The 19,766-nt window shown below is 39.5% G+C and overlaps 2 protein-coding genes across 7 annotated transcripts in view; one reads left to right on the top strand and one right to left on the bottom strand.

The window, feature by feature from the left end:
- The first annotated feature begins 413 nt into the window (after window positions 1-413).
- Window positions 414-19,766, top strand: part of LOC145433781 (uncharacterized) — a 358,802-nt gene continuing 339,449 nt past the window's right edge. Inside the window, exon 1 of the mRNA XM_080311053.1 lies at window positions 414-10,847. Coding sequence (XP_080167179.1) covers window positions 8,921-10,345 — 1,425 coding nt within the window. The 5' untranslated portion in view covers window positions 414-8,920 and the 3' untranslated portion in view covers window positions 10,346-10,847. The remainder of the gene's footprint in view (window positions 10,848-19,766) is intronic.
- On the bottom strand, window positions 11,619-19,642 carry LOC145444214 (serine/threonine-protein kinase polo-like). Of its 6 annotated transcripts, XM_080322191.1 has the most exons (7): window positions 19,342-19,636; window positions 18,239-18,363; window positions 17,331-17,515; window positions 16,041-16,165; window positions 15,283-15,468; window positions 13,998-14,115; window positions 11,619-12,214 (listed from the first exon to the last, which is right to left on the bottom strand). In XM_080322191.1, exons 4-6 carry the CDS (start codon window positions 16,104-16,106, stop codon window positions 14,026-14,028), a joined length of 342 nt encoding a protein of 113 aa, XP_080178317.1. In that variant the 5' UTR covers window positions 16,107-16,165; window positions 17,331-17,515; window positions 18,239-18,363; window positions 19,342-19,636; the 3' UTR covers window positions 11,619-12,214; window positions 13,998-14,025. The 6 variants fall into 6 exon arrangements, 5 of the variants coding, with proteins under 5 accessions (XP_080178317.1, XP_080178582.1, XP_080178452.1 ...); XM_080322456.1 differs by lacking the exon at window positions 13,998-14,115 and having other exon boundaries at window positions 19,342-19,630; XM_080322252.1 differs by lacking the exon at window positions 11,619-12,214 and having other exon boundaries at window positions 13,695-14,115.

Below are 19,766 nucleotides of genomic sequence, written 5' to 3'. Positions count from 1 at the left end.
TCCACGTGTGCTATCAATTAGCGAGTCCACGATCTCCCTTGAAGACACGTAAACCAATATGAGCTCTTATTACAACGAATCAGAATTTTTCTATCATTACGTTTCATGACCAGTGATGGTGTACAAATGAATAAAAACATTTCTGGAGAACGCGTGTCTCTATCCAAGTGATTCTCGCTAATTGGAGGCACTGATAATATGAATCGCTGAATTGTAAATAAGCTATGAAATATTCGGTCGGCATTTCAAAACGACATTTATTAAAGGAGAATATTACTCTAAAGATTTTTTCAAAAGTGAGTCTATTCCCCACCAGAAATCCCGAAATTCCCCACCGTTTGGGAACCACTGGTCTAGAGCGTATTGATAACCTGATATGCAGCAGGGCGGCTGTTCTTACAATCGCACTGCAATGTAGGCCAGTAGGGGTCTCAGCTTTCCCGTGGCCACTTACTGGCCACAGATTTTTCCGTGGCCGGCCACGAATATCTCGTGGCCGGCCATGAAAAAGCGTTGTATCGTGGCCGGCCACAGTGAATATCATGGCCAGCCATACTAAATCATCGTGGCCGGCCACGAGTTCATGGCCAGTTCGTGATTTTGGCTCATCTAGTTGGATGAAAATCCGCCCTTTGCCTCTACTTTGACTATACACGCGTAGATCTTCTTCATTTGCACTACGAATTTGCTGGCAGCTAGGTTTGTAGACGGCTTCCACTAATATTGCACGTACTCAAGTTACATTACCACTTTATTGAACAGTTCGGGGATTGGTTCGAAATTACCACGGTTTTACACATGTTTACCTTCTGTGTTTGCTGTAGAAATGAATTTAATTCCCTCTGACTATGAAAAATTTCTCTGGGGCGGTGCGTTGTAAACTATAACAGTGAAACATGTGTTCCTTGAACTTCCTAGATAGTTGATAGAGTAATGTTAGAGCGTACATCTTATTGCTCGGTCAGACAAACGACTTTACATTAAAACTACTGTCCACAGCTTTCACGCCAGGCGCTCAACGCACTGGGATTGTGTGGAGAGATAAAAGCGTGGTGTAGACTCGATAGCAATGTTCCCTATAATTTATGAAGAGTCTGCGCACACTCACCAACTTACTGCGCAGAGACTCGGACAACGGTGCGTAACGACTAAAAAAGGTCATCACTTTGGATTTTTCGTGCGCAACTTAGATTTTCTGTGCGCAGAGACCGTGTCGGTACTGCGCAAGTGCGCATTTGCGCACGTGCGCAGCTTAGAGGGAGCATTGCTCGATAGCCTTGCAGTCTCTTCGCTTCTCCATCGTCGAAGTCCATTAGTGATGCAAACGTAGATAGTCGGACTCCCTGCCCCTCCGCCCTTTTCTACGTAAACAAACCGTCATATTTTTCTTCAAACAGTTCGTTTATTCCGTTATTACCAATATCCCGAAATCGAATGCAATTGATGATATGATTACAATCATTCACATACAAGTAGTGCAATACAATGTGTCGAATGCATGCTTTTCATATAGAAGACACCCAGGGGCACGAGACATCAGGTGTACTTTACACAGCGATATTTGCACTGCCTTCAGATGCTAAACCCTAATGAACGATTCGAACTTGTATGTGTCATCAAAATTGCTCCCTGTATATTGTTTGGGGAAACATTCCATTGTTCCTTGCATTAACCACAAATATATCATGAGTATTGGTCAACACGCAGGCATAGGAAATATAGGCATAGGCATTTTTTCGTCGGTCGATGGTACTACATTTGATGACGCAAAGTATCTGGAGTGATCTATTAGGCCTATTATAACAGTAATTTGATTATAAAGCAGACGCATTTACGTCCTATGACCACCACATCGGTTAGCAGCTTGATCTAACTACGACATGCGATACAAAACGATCCTTGCACCCAAGTAATCAAATATCCTCTGGCATGCACGCCATCGATAGTGACTGAGACATCCATTTCATTCCTACATGATTTGTTTCAACCAGGAAGAACGGCTCCTAGATGCATATATATATATAAAATTAAATGGGATCGAAAACGTGACCAAAATCGAATTTCTGGGAACAAAGCCCCACATTTTATCATTAGTACCGGCGGTAAGTTAGGCTACATCGCTGACTTTTTTCACATATGCAGCAAATCTGCAGTGCGTCAAGTTCAAGTGCTGCTACAGCATGGAAGTATTCATAGATTCATCGACACAATTATCATAGTCCAACAATATTAGTGCAGCAAGCTCCATTGATGTTGAGGATAGCGAACGCCGTATGTATAGCAGTACGATGATCAAATATGTATATAACCGTATATCGTGGATTTTTATCATAGACCTGATATAGAAAGGAAGGATTGTATCAGCCCGGCATTATCCAATTCACTGCTATTCAGTTATACGAAAGATAACAAACTATGGAATTGTTTGCAACTACATATCCTATCTAGACTGTTGGAAAGAGATATCAGATCGGGGGAAGCACCGGCCACAGCGAGCTGCTCTGTGGCCGGCCACAGAATGCTAAGTGGATTTCACAGCTTTTCTGCAACTTAAAGAGTATTTTCAACATATTCTTGGTTCTTTTGTTCCCTATTTGTTTCTTTCGGGTACTTTGATTACGATATTTAGTACCGAGAACGAGAAAACAGGTAAAATGACCGCATATACTGACCGATTAAGTATCGCGATAGAACAGCATACAACATACTTATGTATTCAAGGAGATATAGTCGAGTCAACTTAAACGTAAATCGAAAAAATCTGCAGTGAATTAAGAAAAATTCCCAGTACAGTATTGTACTATTCATAAATTCATCAGGGCAATTCACGAAAGATTTCAAACTGCCCCTATGAACAAATATATAGCCTATATGTATAATTTCTGATTGCAGACTTATCCTAAACGATAAACATGGTTGAAAAATGGTGGAAATAATCCGCCTCATATTATTTAATGGCAGGTATGCATATTTACAATATATAACGAACTATGCAATCGATTGCTGATGTACAATGCACATCCTTTCATAGAAAATCAATATCAGAACGGGGGAAGCACCGGTCACAGCGAGCTCCAAGCTATTCTGTGGCCGGCCATAGAATGTCATGTGAATTTCACAGCTTTTTGGGAACTTATAGACATTTTCTGTCAAATATTTGGTGTACATTCTTCTTTCCAATTCTATAAATGTTCTTACGATTAGCCGTGACGAGTGTCAGCCGAATATTCGGGTATATTTTTACAAAAAAAAAATCAACACTTACCGGTTACCAGTTTTGATACTGTCTTCATTGCTTCTAGCTTTCCATACCTTTATTTCCTATTCCATTTAGCGGACATCCCCATTTTTAATGCATTCTTTACATCATTTTATGTGTTGTTAATTGATATTTTAGAGACTCTGCCTCGTCGTTTCGACTTCTTCCTATCGTTTCATTGTATCGCTATTCTTCTGGTATTTCGGGTGAAAATGCTTTCTAAATTGAGCTAAACCATCGCTCTCACCTAGTTTTATCGACTGCACGCCCATAATAGAACATGATTTATCATACATTTGACCACGATTGGGGCCCGGACAGTACTGATATCCAATATTGAGTTGGTATATTACGGCCGGCCATGAAAATTCGTTGTGGCCGGCCATGAAATTCATTCATGGCCGGCCATGAAATCGAGTTTTCCGTGGCCGGCCAAGGAAGTTTCGTGGCCGGCCACAGCGAAATTTCATGGCCGGCCATAAAATTCGCTGTGGCCGGCCATGGAATAGCACTTTTCATGGCCGGCCACAAAAAAATCCGTGGCCAGTAAGTGGCCACGGGAATGCTGAAAGTCCGTCTCATGTAGGCTGCATCGAATATCTATTTACTATGTGTGGATACTTCTTAAGCAATGACGGGCAAAGCTAATACTTTTGACGTAATAATGAGCAGTGACGCTTGAAAATCATACGTTTGTGCTATCACTAACCTGGTATAATACCTATTCCTTGTTCACGAATGTTCAGTTTATGTCAGTGGTCCCCAACCTTTTTCCACCCTCGTACCATTTCGACGTTTTATGCAGTGCTCGCGTACCACTTACATAAGTTACGTGCGCCGCGAAAACGTTCAAAAATATCCCCACCGTGTTGAGCTGCCGAGGGCAGCGAAACAGAGAATAAACTGCCCATTTTCGGGCGCATTATATGAATTCTGTAGTGGATACATTCGAATTTTTTGTGGTCAAATTATACATACGGTAACTAACTTGCGGATAGATGCGCATCTCGTGATTCACGATTGAGTGATGCGATGCGCTGCTGATTCGTGGTTGATTCATACCATGCAAGCGGCTGGTTTGTCGGCCAGATTGACTGTTGAAAATGCAGTTGTGGTACGGCTTTCAGAGGATATCAGTAGGATAATTGATGAGCGAAAGAATTCATGATATTCATTCAATTATTGTTATCAATTAGTTTCAATATTGACTTCGGCTAAGGATCCAGTCAATGGCCCGCGCCAATAGCTAGACGTACTGTACCACTAAATAACCTGTTCTCAATGCCCTGCGTGATGTCCGAACCAAACATAACTGCATTTTTAACAGTCAATCTGGCCGACAACCAGCCGCTTGCATGCTATTAAATTAATCACGTGTTGCGCAGCTATTCGTAGATTAGTTACCTATAGTCAAATATACTAAAACGGTTAGGTTAGGTAAGAAACCCAATGCTGCATGACTAGATCTCTTCCCCGTAAGCCGTCATTGGTGGGATTTCCCCTACCCACAACGACAATCTTGCCACCAGGACGACGGCTTCAAAAAACTCAAAATCAAACCTACTTGAACTAATAACTCCCTTCGGTCGAAAAAACCACAGGTAGGGAGCCACTGGTTTATGTCGTATAGTCCTTGTACCAATAAAAAGTAATATTCTTTCATGAATAAATCGATTAGATATGGGAAGTAGTCGATTACGATTACGTCGCATTTTTTCGAATGTAATCGATCGCGATTACGATTACTTGAAAATGCTGTAATCGTTGTAATCGATTACGATTACTAATCGCGATTACCCCATGTCTGAAAACTTCAACTAACAAACTTCAAAAATCCGCAATTAACTAACCACCAACTAGATTCAGTTCTGGAGCAACTAACTAATTTTTACTATATCACAATCAAAATGACTTTCAAAAGAATAGGAGTGGGAGGAGTTTTGAACCCTCAACCAACCCCTGGATACGCCACTGTTAAAAGTGGTGTCTCGTAACTGGCTGCAAAACATCGTACAACAGAACACCAGTATCACGATTCATGCAAATTGACTACAGTTTTTCCATAGTTGTTCTGACACCCATAGGCGCCGACCTAAATTTTTACATGGGGTGGCCAGATGAAAAAGGGGAGGGGTTTGAAATTGTTTAAAACCTAACAAATTAGCATCAATTTATTACGGTTAAGTACATGCGTAAATGCCCATAATAGATGGATAGGACAAGATTCATCGTGTTAATGAATTCAGCGTATAAGTACGCGTAAGCTTGCCAGCGAGTCCGGCGGTTCAGTAGCGATTCCTCGATCTCGCTTCAATATCAGGTATTCACTTACCACCATTAAGACGCGCGCGAACAATTGAATACGCAACCTCGGTGACGGTGAAGACGAGCTATTTCGCAAATAAATATGATTGAAGTCGGCTATGTAATCTGTTCTGTAATGATGCCAATTTCAGGTGAATCAGACATGTCGCAACTTTTGATAACACGGCCTTAACACACAGCTTCTGATGTTTTGGTATTAGCGCTAATCAATTACGTCCGTTCCAGTCTGTTCGTGGCCAATTGCCAGTATGACATAACGATCGCATAAGTAGAGGTTGCAAGCAAATCATGCGAGGCCTGTAGCAGTCTCTATAGTTTAGGCCAGCGATGTTATCATATGCGCCAGTCCTGATGTAGACTCACTGGTAACGATATCAGGTCTAGCCTGGTGTACGTACGTGAGAGTTTATGCCAGCGATTATAGCTTGCAAGCCTGCACGCGGATGCGCTAAGTCAAACTAGCGGTCGATAGCGCGCATCAGATATCAATGACCCATTTCGCATACAAATGATTTTCGCAAATTTGCAGTACGCAGCATCGATAATATGAATTAGTTAATTGAGATTTCAAAAGGACGTGATTTCTAGTTTTAAATGAGAAACTCCCTGGCTAAGCACCTGGGGCAGGGGTCGGCAAGCCCATGGCACGCGAAAGGATTTTTCATGGCGCGCCAAATGATTTGACGAAAACGACGTATCATAACCATGTTTTGTTGCATAACATTTCACATGAGTTTTCAAATGAAAAAAGCAAAAATTAATTTATAAATCATCATAATGCATAGTCCTTTTGGGGCAGATTATAGTTACCCTGAACATTTTTCCGCACTCCGCGCGATTTACCGTGACCCAATATCTTGATTTTGGAAAATCCACAAAATATATATACGGACACCTAATATCGTCTGAAACCGTTTAGATGCTTTAGTCTAGGAGTGCGCACTGTGCAGCCTGTGGGATCGTGAATATTTTAAATGAACCAGCATTTTGGAGCTGGGCATTTTCACCCTAGGAGACAATTGTTTTGGCAACATGCGACTCCGTGCGCTGTGAGCATGGCCAAAATGATTTGCGGCGATATAACATCGAAATACAATAACTACCGCATGCTGGCCAAAACCTTCGACATTGATATGTCCGCTGTCCAGGTGCCGTCCAGCTCCCGCAGCTTTAGTCGCACGTCTCAAATGAGACTCATAGAGAAAAATTACTTGTCCCGTGAGAATTTGGAATTGTGTTTTTGTTGTTGTTTTGTGGTATTCATGGTGTTTTGTCGACTATTATGGTCATTTACACCAGGCCGATATTCTTCATTTTTAATCCGTAACTGCCGATCTATAGCACGGCCCACTTCTAGGCTTCTTGTAAGACACCTCTTACGCGGTGCAAGGCCGGGTGAAGCGTGTTTAATTAGGCTTACCATACGTCCTCTTTTAAGAGGATTTGTCCTCTTTTTTGACTTTTTTGAAAGTGTCCTCGGAGGACGCCCTTTTGTCCTCTTTTTTGAGATTTTTTCCTCTTTTTGGAAAATTTAGGCAGATTTAGAGCAAATTGCGAGTGATACGCCGTATATTAGCACAGAAGTGAAGCTCCGGCGGGCATTTCGGAGTGAAAAACGGTGATTTTAGGTCTGAGCGAAAAGATTACCTTTTTTTTTTTTTTTTTTAGTCATCCACCTGGCAATGTGGAGTAACAAACGTTATTTTGAGCTCTGAGCAGAAGGACCTTCACAAAGTGGGAAAATTTAACCGGTTTTTCAGAATTTTACTCCGGTTTTGCAAGTTGCAAATTTCTGAAAAAGTGTCCCCTTTTTTGATTTCCAAAATATGGTTAGCCTAGTTTAATCGAATGAGAAATAGAGGGGAAATTAACGCAATTCAACGCAGAAAAATCAACAGTGCCCACCGAACGAACAATAAAGGATCTTTATATGCATCTTCCTCGGATTGGTCCCATTTCTACCCGCTTCAAAATACAATTGATTTCTGCGGTCAGTAAGTGTTACGACACAGTCAAAACCAATATGATTTTTACGACTACGCAACTGCTCCCTTCAACACGCAAAGACGTGCTTCCTCCACTTCAACAAAGTAATGTAGTGTACGAATATATGTGCCACTGTGATTGTGGCTATGTGGGAAGATCGTCAGAGCGTCTGCAGGAACGCACAAACCAGCATGTCCCTAGATTTATCAGAACACGTGCATCACGCTCGTTGAAAAGCTCACCCTTTAACTCATCCACTCAAGCTTGATGCTGACCGATCGAAGGCAATTAATTCTGCAATCGGAAAACATCTTTAGGATAATCCGATTTGTGCGAATAATTATAGAGACGACAAATTTCGCGTCATTGGGAGGGGCCGTTCACACTTCCATTTGTGTGCCTTGGAGTCTACTTTTATTAAAATACACCAACCGAAACTCTGTCAACAGAAGGACACCTGGTAATAGTGCACCGAACGCTGTCTCATTCAAAGTTTCATGCTGGTGACGTCATATTTTGTGACACGATTGTTGATATATAATGTTCTTTCTTATTCTCTACTAGTTGCTGACGATTACTCGTGACGATTGTCAGCCGAAAATATTCGGGTTTCATTTTAATATGAATATACTATTCAATTGTATACTGAAGTTGTGTACCTCCAAGAAGCTCTTCAAACTGTAAGTTTAAAACATGGAGATCAAAAGCAGTATTGAATGAATATATTATTATGAATATAATATATTAAGCTAATGCTCTTGAATAGCTGTTGAAATCAATCAGACATCTGTGGTCGACCAAAGTTCTTTGGCCTCTGGCTGCATGTCGGCTGTAAAAAGTTGTAACCCTTGGTAAAGACTAGGCTTACACATGAACATCAGTTACACTAAAACGCAGCCTTGTCTTGTTAATCTGCGTGGTCGCAAATGTCTACTCGCAAATGTATGTAGCCCCGAACAGAATACAGTTTCATGATCATCTTTCTCAGGTGGTCAAAATTGGTCAATACTTTCAGATCAGACCGGGCCACACAAGAGAAATATACAAAAAATTAAAATCGCAGAAGGCGGGTGTTTAAGCATTTTGTATGGGGTGGCCACCACCCCATAAATGTGTCATGGGGGGACTGCGCCGCGCCGTAACTTGGCGCCCATGCTGCAACCTATCAATTTGTTAATGTGCATCTAGAACCAAAACTAAAGACTCAATTTGGATATACCAGTATTGCAAATGCACTGTTTACGTTCTAATGATGCAAATTGTTTAGATTTGTTACACACTATAATACAAAGCAGGTGGTGGAATAAATTGAAGATTCTGTAAACCTGTAGTGATCACTTCCACATAAAGATGAAAGATCGTCTGTGCGATATAGCCAAGAAACCACTTTCTCAAAAAGTTAACCGCAAGCTTAATATTTGTGCGCATGCTGGCATCATTAATCGTGACTGTGATATATGTGGTAAATCATTCACTTGGAAGAGTCAGCTCAAGTCTCATATGGATATACATATTGGCGCTAAAAAGCACCAATGTGATATATGTGGAAAAGCATTCTCTGCCAAGGGAATCCTTGGATGTCATATGAATACGCATGCTGGCGTCAGAAATCATAAATGTGATATATGTGGGAAATCATTCATTCGGAAGGGCCACCTCTCAGTTCACATGGATATGCATGCCGGTACCAAAAATCACAAATGTGATGTTTGTGGGAAAGCATTCACTTGGAAGAGTCAGCTCAAGTCTCATATGGATGTACATATTGGCGCTAAAAAGCACCAATGTGATATATGTGGAAAAGCATTCTCTTCAAAAGGAATCCTTGAACGTCATATGGATGTGCATGCTGGCGTCAAAAATCATAAATGTGATATATGTGGGAAATCATTCATTCGGAAGGGCCACCTCTCGGTTCACATGGATATGCATGCCGGTAAAAAAAATCACAAATGTGATGTTTGTGGGAGAGCATTCACTCGGAAGGAAGAACTCACGCACCATATAAAATTACATGTCGGTAACAAAAATCATAAATGTGATATATGTGAAAATTCATTTGTGCACAAGAGTAGCCTCAACAAACATATGGATATCCATGCGGGGGTGAAAAATCACAAATGCGATATATGTGGTAAAGCATTCACTCAGAATCGCCAGCTCTCACTCCATATGGATATGCATGTTGGTATGAAAAATCATAAATGTGATGTTTGTGGGAGAGCATTCACTCAGAAGGGAGATCTCACGCACCATATGAAAGTGCATGCTGGTATAAAAAATCATAAGTGTGATATATGTGGGAATTCATTTGTGCGCAAGTATAGCCTAAACAAACATATGGATATCCATGCTGGCGTAAAAAATCACAAATGTGATATATGTGGAGAAGCATTCACTCAGAAAGACAACCTCAAGCGTCATACGAAAATACATGCCGGTAACAAAAATCATAAATGTGATATATGTGGGAATTCATTTGTGCGCAAGGGTACCCTCAACAATCATATGGATATCCATGCGGGCGTGAAAAATCACGAATGTGATATATGTGGGAAAGCATTCACTCAGAAGGAATACCTCAAGTGTCATATGGATATGCATGCTGGAATCAAGAGACATAAATGTGATATATGTGGGAAAACATTTACTCAGAAGGGCCACCTCATGCGTCATATGGATATGCATGCTTGTAACAAAAAGCAATATTGTTATGTATGTGGGAAAGCATTGACCGGGACGGCTAACCTCAAGCGTCATATGAATATCCAATAGGGCTGTTCAAAAAACAAGTTTTTCGTCAGATTTCACTAGCTACTTGATAAAATTGTTAGGTTGGTTAAAAAAAAAACGCTGCACACGAACTTTGGCTCAATTCCAATGGAAAGTTTTGAATTGCGATGATGAACAAAATTCACTTATGGTACTTATGTCATAGCAGTTCCAATCAATTGAACTGCGGTCCTATTCGTTTATTGTGTGTCCCAAAGTTGAACTTGGAAACAAAGGCATACCACGAGTTGGTTGATATTGAACCTTATGAACAACGTCCTTCAGCGATTGGGCACTTAACTGATAAAGAGTTGGAAGAATGCCTCGAGAAGCCTCTGATTATGTTTCATCCATGCCTCAATCAAACAGTGGAATGACCTGTAAAGCTCGTAACAGAAGCATCAGCACAAGTTTCGGGATTTGAAAGACGAGATGGCCTCATTCGCCAAAAATTAAGTCTCGTAAACTGATGAAAAAATTTGACACAAAAATGCATTTTCAATAAGTCGGTAAATGTGAGTGTTTCATTTTGATGTTTTGAACCGATTGTAAACGGACTGTGTTGTGAATATATTTGTATTATGGGCCCAATATTCGGTATTGTCAGTGTGTTACTTTTCTTTTCAAATAACTGATGACGGATCACAATTCGTCAGAATAAATGCTGAATTTCAACAAAATGTGTGTATATATTGTTTTTTGGCTATAACTCATTTTGTGTTCACGATAGAGAAAACTTTCTTCCTGAGACAGATAGAAACATGATGCTTCCGCAGATTTTGAGCTATATATCATGACTCCACGACCAGCGGTTGCCGAGATGGGCCATTTTACCCCCCCCCCTCATACGCGCAGAAATTAGGGGGTTGCCGGCTGGAAAATGGGGGTAATAACATGAAGTCACTTTTTATTGAAGTTTTAGGTCATTTGTCAGGATTGAGGAAGCCCGTTTTTCGATTTGAAAAAAAAGTCATTTTCATTCCACCCTAGTGGACATATGAGTATGCGACAGACACTTGAGCATGTGCGTTGAATTATAGGTTTGGGGTATATATCGGGGTTAATTTCAGGGTTGTTTCGTGATAGGGTTGATTTTAGGGTTACAAAGTCACATTCTGAGCTGTCGTTTTCGATTGTGTCGCATGCTCAATTGCTCATATATCAGGCAACTAGTTTTGACATCTTGAAAATCGCTAGCCTTACCGCTAAATTCAGTAGAAATGTACGACATAACCTCCACTCAAATAGCACCGCCGACTAATTTGGACCAATCATGTAAGCCTCAAAACACGTTCATTATTGACCATCATTAGATAAGAGTGAGACAATTGAGTATATAATGATGCCGAGGGATTTGTTTCACCCGAGCAGGGTTGTAACAAAATGACCTGAACTCGAGACTGAGCAGTAATCCAGACTAGTCACCAAACATACCATAGTGACACACAGTATGACTTGGAATCGGATTTGACTCGGTGGTGAGTGGACAATGAGTGTACTTAGTTTTCGAGTTAAAACTATAAAAGTGAGACGGACTTCTGACCGGTAACCTTGTGGCTTGGTTACAGCCCTGATGATAAGACAATCCGTTGTAAAGCTTGGTGATCTCATTCGTAAATGTATGAACGTATTGCAAAATCCAATTACACAATCACACAAAGTTGCATCGAGCGTATCGCGAATGATCTGCTCAAGTAGAGTCTTCGAACAGGAGTCTTTCCAAGATACAATCTGCGTATCACAGGCAAGCTCCTAAACTGTGATTGTATTCGTCCTTATGTAACAGTTCCAATTTGTAGTTAGTGAAGTTACGTTGCTGTTCGATGTAAGTCACGGCGCCATCAGAGGTCACAGAATCACATTGGTGTAGTCCTGCACGATAGAAAAATATATTGAATTACTCAACATACTCATGCACAAGTAGAAGTAACGACACTAATTTATACTCGGTTACACGCAGAAGTACTCCTCCCACTTTTATCCAACAGTGTTTTAACCAATTGGCTACTTAATTTTTATTACGTTGGATTTCGTAAAATATAAAGTAATTCTGGGATATTTTCCGATCACTATTATGATTGATATTGTCACAACAATTAAGACAAAGTGTCCCATGTAGCATGGTAAGTGAACATATCTCCGTAAATTGCATCGACCGGTAATGGCGGTAATGTCATCAGTCATTTGTGTTAGTCGAGAAGATGAATCTCGCAATTTCGAGTCATTAAGTCATTATCCCTGTTGATTTGAGTTCAAGTCACTATATTTTTTTAAATCCAGTCACTTTACTTGATTTTTAAAAGGTACTCGATTCAAGGCAAATCACTCCATTTTAATTGACTCGAGTCGCATTATAAAAAATTTGTAGGTTACTCGAGTCAAGACAGTCTGCTTCCAAGAGTGACTTGAGTCTAGTCTAGTCACTAACTTCAAGTCACAAGTAACATCAACTCATTACATATTTTGAGTGGATTCAAGCCCAGTTACTCCATTTTTGGAGGCGATTCAAATCAATGTCAAGTTGAGTCACTCGATTTTCTAAGGTAGAGTCAAGTCATGACACTACCTTAGAGGAAACATTAGGTTATTACACATTTCGACCCGAGTGAAGTCAAGTCATTAGGTCAGCGGTTCTCAAGTCGTTGCATGACAGTCTTTCTCAGGTTGGAAAACTTGGATCCATTATTTGGCGCATAGAATTTGTCTATACTTTTAGATTAGGAGTCCACTTTGACGGCAGAAACTCTCTGCTGGCCGATCAAAATGACGTCGCGGGCCCAATCCGGCCTGCGGTCCGTATGTTGCCCCTCGCTGCGCTAGATGCTGGATGTGATATGTTCAAAAAATATATGTTTCTTCATTTTGGCGCCATAAATGTTACGATCACACCAAAACTATCGTCGGAAGCGTATGCGCTAATATTGCATTAGCCTCCATCTATCTTGGCGGAAGTGGTTTTCGTCACCACTCGTTCATATCAAAACGAAGACGCGGATTCTCAAGACACGACCACGTACTTCAGGAAATACAGCAGCAAAATTATCTTTGAAAAAATAAAAGTCTACCAATATCTACATAAATATTATGATGTTATTTTCAAGAAAGATCATTATTTTGCTGTTTATCACAAGCCTACAGTTCATATTTCACAATACAGATATGAAGGTTGGACGATAATAGAGATAAAATTGAACTAAAACTTGAGGGGGTCCGCGAGGGTCCGTGACGGTCAAAAGGGGTCCGCGAAGCCAAAAAGGTTGAGAACCACTGCATTAGGTTTCAAATGCAACTCGAGTCAAGTGATGCCAAATCACTTAGTTTTTAAAACTCAATTCAAGTCACACAAAGGACACTCAAATCAGGTTACGTCACCTGAAAAAGTTGCCATTGATCGGACTAGAGGTGGTCAATAGCTAAGTCAGAGCATAGACTACGGTACTTCTACGCAATAGTTTTCAGTTTCCAGGCAAACCAAGGCCAGAATATTCATTATTTTTCTTACTTGGAGATCACTATTTGTATTTGAACTAGAGTAAAAATTGACAACGTTGTTTCCACTTCCACTTGAGTACCAACAATGACTACTTTGACAACCTCTGAGCACGCATGAGAAAACATGCAAAAATGTCGATTGCAAGTCTCAGAAATAACATACCGTCTGATTAGATCGCAAGAGGGTGGAATCATGTATTCATTCTTCTCCATTTCCGATAAGGTTTCGTGCAACATCTGACCATCGAACGGTGGTTACCGACAAATAATGTAGGCTCTACCTACGATATGGAAAAACATACATCAGGTTACCAATTTAGATGTTTGTTGCTCAGATAGCTTGATACCAGACGTTATCTAAAGGGCCGGCACAATGATTCGAGTATTAAATCGAATGATTCGAGTCGAGTAGTCAGCGATGATTTTCTGTAGTACTGAAACGATACAATTCTTGCCAATAAGAGTTGATTTATCAATGATAATTTTACTTTTAATACTATTTTTCAAATGGAAGGCTGTAACCCTCGATTAGTCGTATCGCAACATACGCAACATGTAGTACAAAGCTACGCAGTGTTACTGGAAATGACATTTCTATGAGGTCACGATCTACCGATGTCGGAGAGTCAGAAAGTGCAATGAAATATGGTAGGTTAGGTTGACAAAAATATCGAATTATGTTATAATGTAATGTGGAACTGGCCTTATATTAGGCTTACCATATTTTGGAAATCAAAAAAGAGGACACTTTTTCAGAAATTTGCAACTTGCAAAACCGGAGTAGAATTCTCAAAATCCGGTTAATTTTTCCCACTTTGTGCTCGGTTGACTAAAAAAAAAAAAAAAAAAAAAGGTCATCACTTCTGCTCAGAGCTCAAAATAACGTTTTTTACTCCGCATTGCCAGGTGGACGACTAAAAAAAAAAAAAAAAAAGGTCATCACTTCCGCTCGGAGCTCAAAATACCGTTTTTCATTCCACATTGCCAAGTTGATGACTAAAAAAAAAAAATAAAAAAAAAAAAAAGGGTCATCTTTTCGCTCAGTGCTAAAATCACCGTTTTTCACTCCGAAAGACCCGCCAGAGCTTCACTTCTGTGCAAATATGCGGCATATCACTCGCAATTTGCTCTAAATCTTCCTAAATTTTCAAAAAAGAGGACAAAAGGGCGTCCTACGAGGACACTTTCAAAAAAGTCAAAAAAGAGGACAAATCCTCTTAAAAGAGGACGTATGGTAAGCCTACCTTATATTCCTTGTGGTCACATAAAAGGTACATGCTTGAACTTTCCGCACCCTTCATAATATTGTCACGCCAAAATGAGTGGAAGTGGATTACTCAACTGGAATCAATCATGTACTCGACTTCTCCCGGCCCCGCTGACTAAGATATAAGACCCTTCCGACCCCATTTCATGAAAGTCCCTTATCAATGTTGAGTGATACTCACAAACACACAACCCAGAGATCGGGTGTCCACTTTGAAACTATGTACATTCTTGTCGAGAACTTCTGGGGCAATGCAGTTGGATGTGCCGCAAGATGTGCTACTTGTTTGGCCATCAAAGTCGAATCTGGTAGCTAGGCTTAAATATCCAATCTTCACGCCCATATTGTTCAGGGATAGGTTCTCCAGCTGTCAATACAAATCTCACATTCAGATACACAAGTTTACAAACTTGTACAAACTATTAATCTGGCTGATTGATGGCCAATTGAGTAAAGTTTTTTTGAGTAGTTCTAGTTTTAGTTGTAGTTGCAGATTTGAAGCGTGAGTGCTTCTAGTTGTAGTTATGAAAAGTACATAGTTCTAGTTATGCGTTTCCAAAACAATTGCCGAACAGCTAGAAAACATGCGCCGTCGTTTCACGAGAATCGTGATACCAATGTTCTGTTGTTTGACGTTCTTGCAGCCATTGCTACATCACAGTCATAACTACAAACAGTGACGTAGCCAGGAAAGTGGGTCTTGGGGGTTGACACGCCTGTCATTCCTAAATAAAACTCCGTCCATTTGATATACTGATTCAGTGATTCTATCCCCGATGTTTACTAGCTCAATTTTAATTAGTAATTTGTGTCATCAGGTATTCATTCGTTGCAGAATCTCAATGGTCATTAACTCTAGTTGATAATTTTGAAACCAAGTAGTGTCTTTTGAAAATCCAGTAGTTTGTACAAGTCTGCCACTACTGCCAGCAATGTTACCTGAATATCTGTGTGAACGATCCTACAATCGTGAAGATGAAAAACTCCAAGCAGAATCTGTTGCATTTAGTAATGTGTCACTGGTTCTGCGATGACACATCTTCTTTGTAAATCTCCATCAGCAACTGAAAACAAATGATAAGTTGATAGGATTGATAGAATCAAAACAAGAATATTATATACATGTAAATTATTGGTTCCCAACCTTTTTTCGTAGCAAATTTTTAGTACCAACGAACCTTTCGAATTAGAAACTTTCTTTAATGCTGCCTTTTCGATATTATACGTAACATACGCAGTGCTGTGCAAAATCTAGTAACTGAGTGATTTGAGTCTAAATCGAGTATTAGGCTTCTAGTCGAATATTTGCTTATCACTCATTATGAAATCACACCAGAATGGATGATGCGGAAAGTTCAAATATGGACGTTTTATGTGACCATGAGGAATAACATACCAGTTGTACATCACATTAAAGATGATTTGGTATTTTTCTAGCAAACCTATTTCTTGCACTTTGCGATAATGCCGTGGGTTGATCACAACTTCCAAGAAATGTCATTTCCAGTATTGTGTAAAGCTTTGTACTACATGGTAGGTGTGATGCGATACGTCTAATCGTGGTTTACAGCTTTCTACGGTGAGAAATACGTTCATGGGTATAATCTCCATTGGTAGATTAACCTTCACTTCACTTCAAGTTATTGTTAAATATTTTATGCTCTTGTGGCAAGGAGCGTATTATTTCAGTACTCAAAAATCATCATCTCTCACATGGCCTACTAATTTCGAATTATTAGAATAAATACTTTGGTTACGATTCCAGTGCTCAAATCATGGCGCCCACACCTAGTTATCATAGTTGTGTCACTAAAAAATGTTGATATTTTCCAAACCAGATTAGAATTACAGCAACACATTTTTCTCAATTAGATTAGAATTACTTGGTTCGGTAAATGAAATAAAATAAAAATCAAGTCAACTTCTTATCACATGAGAGCTGCTTTTCATCGGCACAATAATGGGAGATGTCTGGACACCAAGCTTTGCTCGTTTCGCATGATAAAGATCTCTTGTGGCATATCAGGAAACCAGTAATTATAATGGAATTGAAACGCGATGGTAACAGCAGTATTCAAAATGTAGATTAGAGTTAGAATACAGGCGTTTTGCTCAATTAGACAACATGAACTATCGAGTGGTTCAACTCTGCTAGTAATGAACGTTACTGAGCTAATGCTATTGCCACCACTACTGTTTGAGATCCCAACAACATAGTAAAGATCTCACCTTTCCTTTGCCCAACTCGAGAACGATGTCGACAAAATCCTTGTCTGGGAAGAGTCCGTGAAATGAAACCTGGACGTCAGCTCAATCCGGCTGTGAACAGGTTTTGTGGAACGTAGCCGCTGAAGAACTCGTTGGCAAGCACTTCTTTCAAAGAGGCTCGATGAGACGGGTCACTCGCCAACATTCTAGTGAGGAAATCACAGATAAAAATAAAATCGCACATACTAACTCGTGTATATTGCCATATATATTTGGGAATCAAGATTTGTGGAATTAAAACTATAATACGAATCTAGATTTGGATTTGATATCGTAAAGTTATTGCGTGTTTGGATACGATGAGATTCAAGGATCAGGATAAGCAGATTTGGAGACTTGGATCCCTAGAAAATTTCCAGCTTTATGAAGTTATATCAGGATTAGAATTACAGTACATGTACAAAGTATTTTCCATATTAGAGTACAATTATAATGATAGCAACACAGTAATCTTTAAATTATATGAAAATGAGAATGATGGCTACACAATTTTTGTTTCGACTTGGACTAGAATCAGTATAAAAGCAAAACAGTTTACTCCAAATTAGGCAGTTATTAGAATGATGGCTGCTCATTAGATTACAATTAGAATTACTGAGCTCACAAAACCTTGCACATCAAACCAAGTTCAGTTCATATCAAATCAGAGTTCGTTCTCATCAGCACAAGAATGCAAAATGACTGTACATCGAGCTTGGTTGGTTTCGTACGATACAGTGATACAGTTCAACTGTAGCAATTTCAGGAAAACCAGAAATTAGATTACAATTAAAATGAGAACAGAGAAACGTTTGACAAATTAGATTGGAATTAGATTACAGACATTCACTCTAATTAGTTTTATTACACAACTACACAACAATTATTACTTCGATATCTCTGTGAACGATCTAACAATCGTGAAGATAACGACGCCAATCCAAATCTGTCGCATGCAATAACGAGTCTCTGCTTCTGTGATGGCGCGTCTTCTTTTGTAAACTTACATCAGCGACTGAAAACACATATTAAAGGTAATTGGATTGATAGGATGAAATCCACAATGTTATTTGTTGGGACCATCTAAATCAGTGGTTCTCAACCTAGTGATAGCGGGCTGGTAAAATTTGACAACAAACTTTTTGAACCGATGAACTTATTGGTATTTGACTTGTTATATGTAGGGATAGGTGAAATCGAGTCCTTGTGTAAATTGATTTTTAATCATATATTAGGCTTGGAGTCGAGTATTCCAGTGTCACTAATTATGACGCCATACCAGTGTGAATGATGCGGAAAGTTCAAATATGTAGACTAAATTTTACTCTACTATAAAGAAAATAATGGCAGTCTTACATCACACTAAGATAATTTGTAAATTCTGTCAAGCATACCTATTTCATTGCACCATGTGACAATGTTGTGAGTTGATCACGACTTTAAAGATATGTGATTTCCAGTAACTAGCTTAGCTTTGTACTCCATGTTTCGTATGCTCTGTTACGACCTATTGAGGTTCACAGCTTTCCGCAGTGGAAAATACTATCGATGCCATACTTCTCATTGACAAATCCACCCTCACTTCAGCTTAGTTCAGTATATTGTTAATAATTTTCCCTCTTGTGACAAGGAGCATATTATTTCAGTACTCGACTCTGATCATTAGAATAACTATTCAATTTAGATCGAGTACTCGAATCATTCTGACCCTCCCCCTAGTGTTAAAAGATGTGTAACTAAATTTTCAACTTTTTAAAGCTAGACTAGAATTAAAATTATATCTACGGAATTAAAGCTACTGTCTCTTTCCAAATGTCATTGAAATTAGAGTTACAGCTACATAATTTCCTTTTACAAATTAGACTAGAATTACGAAATCCACAAATGAAATGAACCAAAAAGCAGTTTACTTGATATCAATTGGTTTTGCAAGTCTGTTAGCAATAAACGTTAGAGAGTTGATGCATTTGAGGCACAGTAACAGAAACATTACACTGGTAACGAGGAAATGCTTTTTCCCTTCTTTTGCACAACTCAAGAACGATGTCGACAAAATCCTCGTCTTGGAAGAATCCGCGAAATCCAACGATGTGTTTGTGATTCAAATTGCGATGGACATGATCTCCCGACACATTCTGTCTTTCTGGCGATCATCCGCGAACAATGCCTGGAATTCAGATACCGGGTGCTAGTTTCACTTGCGGATTTTGAAAAGCGAGTGGTTCTAGTTCAATTGTGAATTTAAAATAATTTCAGTTGCCGATCAACTAGAAAACATGGGTCTTCATTTGGAGTGAATCATAACATTATGGATAAACATTTTTTCCAATTCGACCAGAATTACAATGATAGCAACACAGGTGTTTTTAAATTAGTGGGAATGTCAATTACTCAATTCATCAAATAAATAGTACAGAA

This window comes from Botryllus schlosseri, chromosome 1 (genome assembly GCF_051294905.1).
Source record: "Botryllus schlosseri isolate E-star chromosome 1, Bs_hap1, whole genome shotgun sequence".
NCBI lineage: Eukaryota > Metazoa > Chordata > Ascidiacea > Stolidobranchia > Styelidae > Botryllus > Botryllus schlosseri.
Note: the sequence above shows the minus strand (reverse complement) of the source record. Positions and strands in the feature narration are given on the sequence as shown.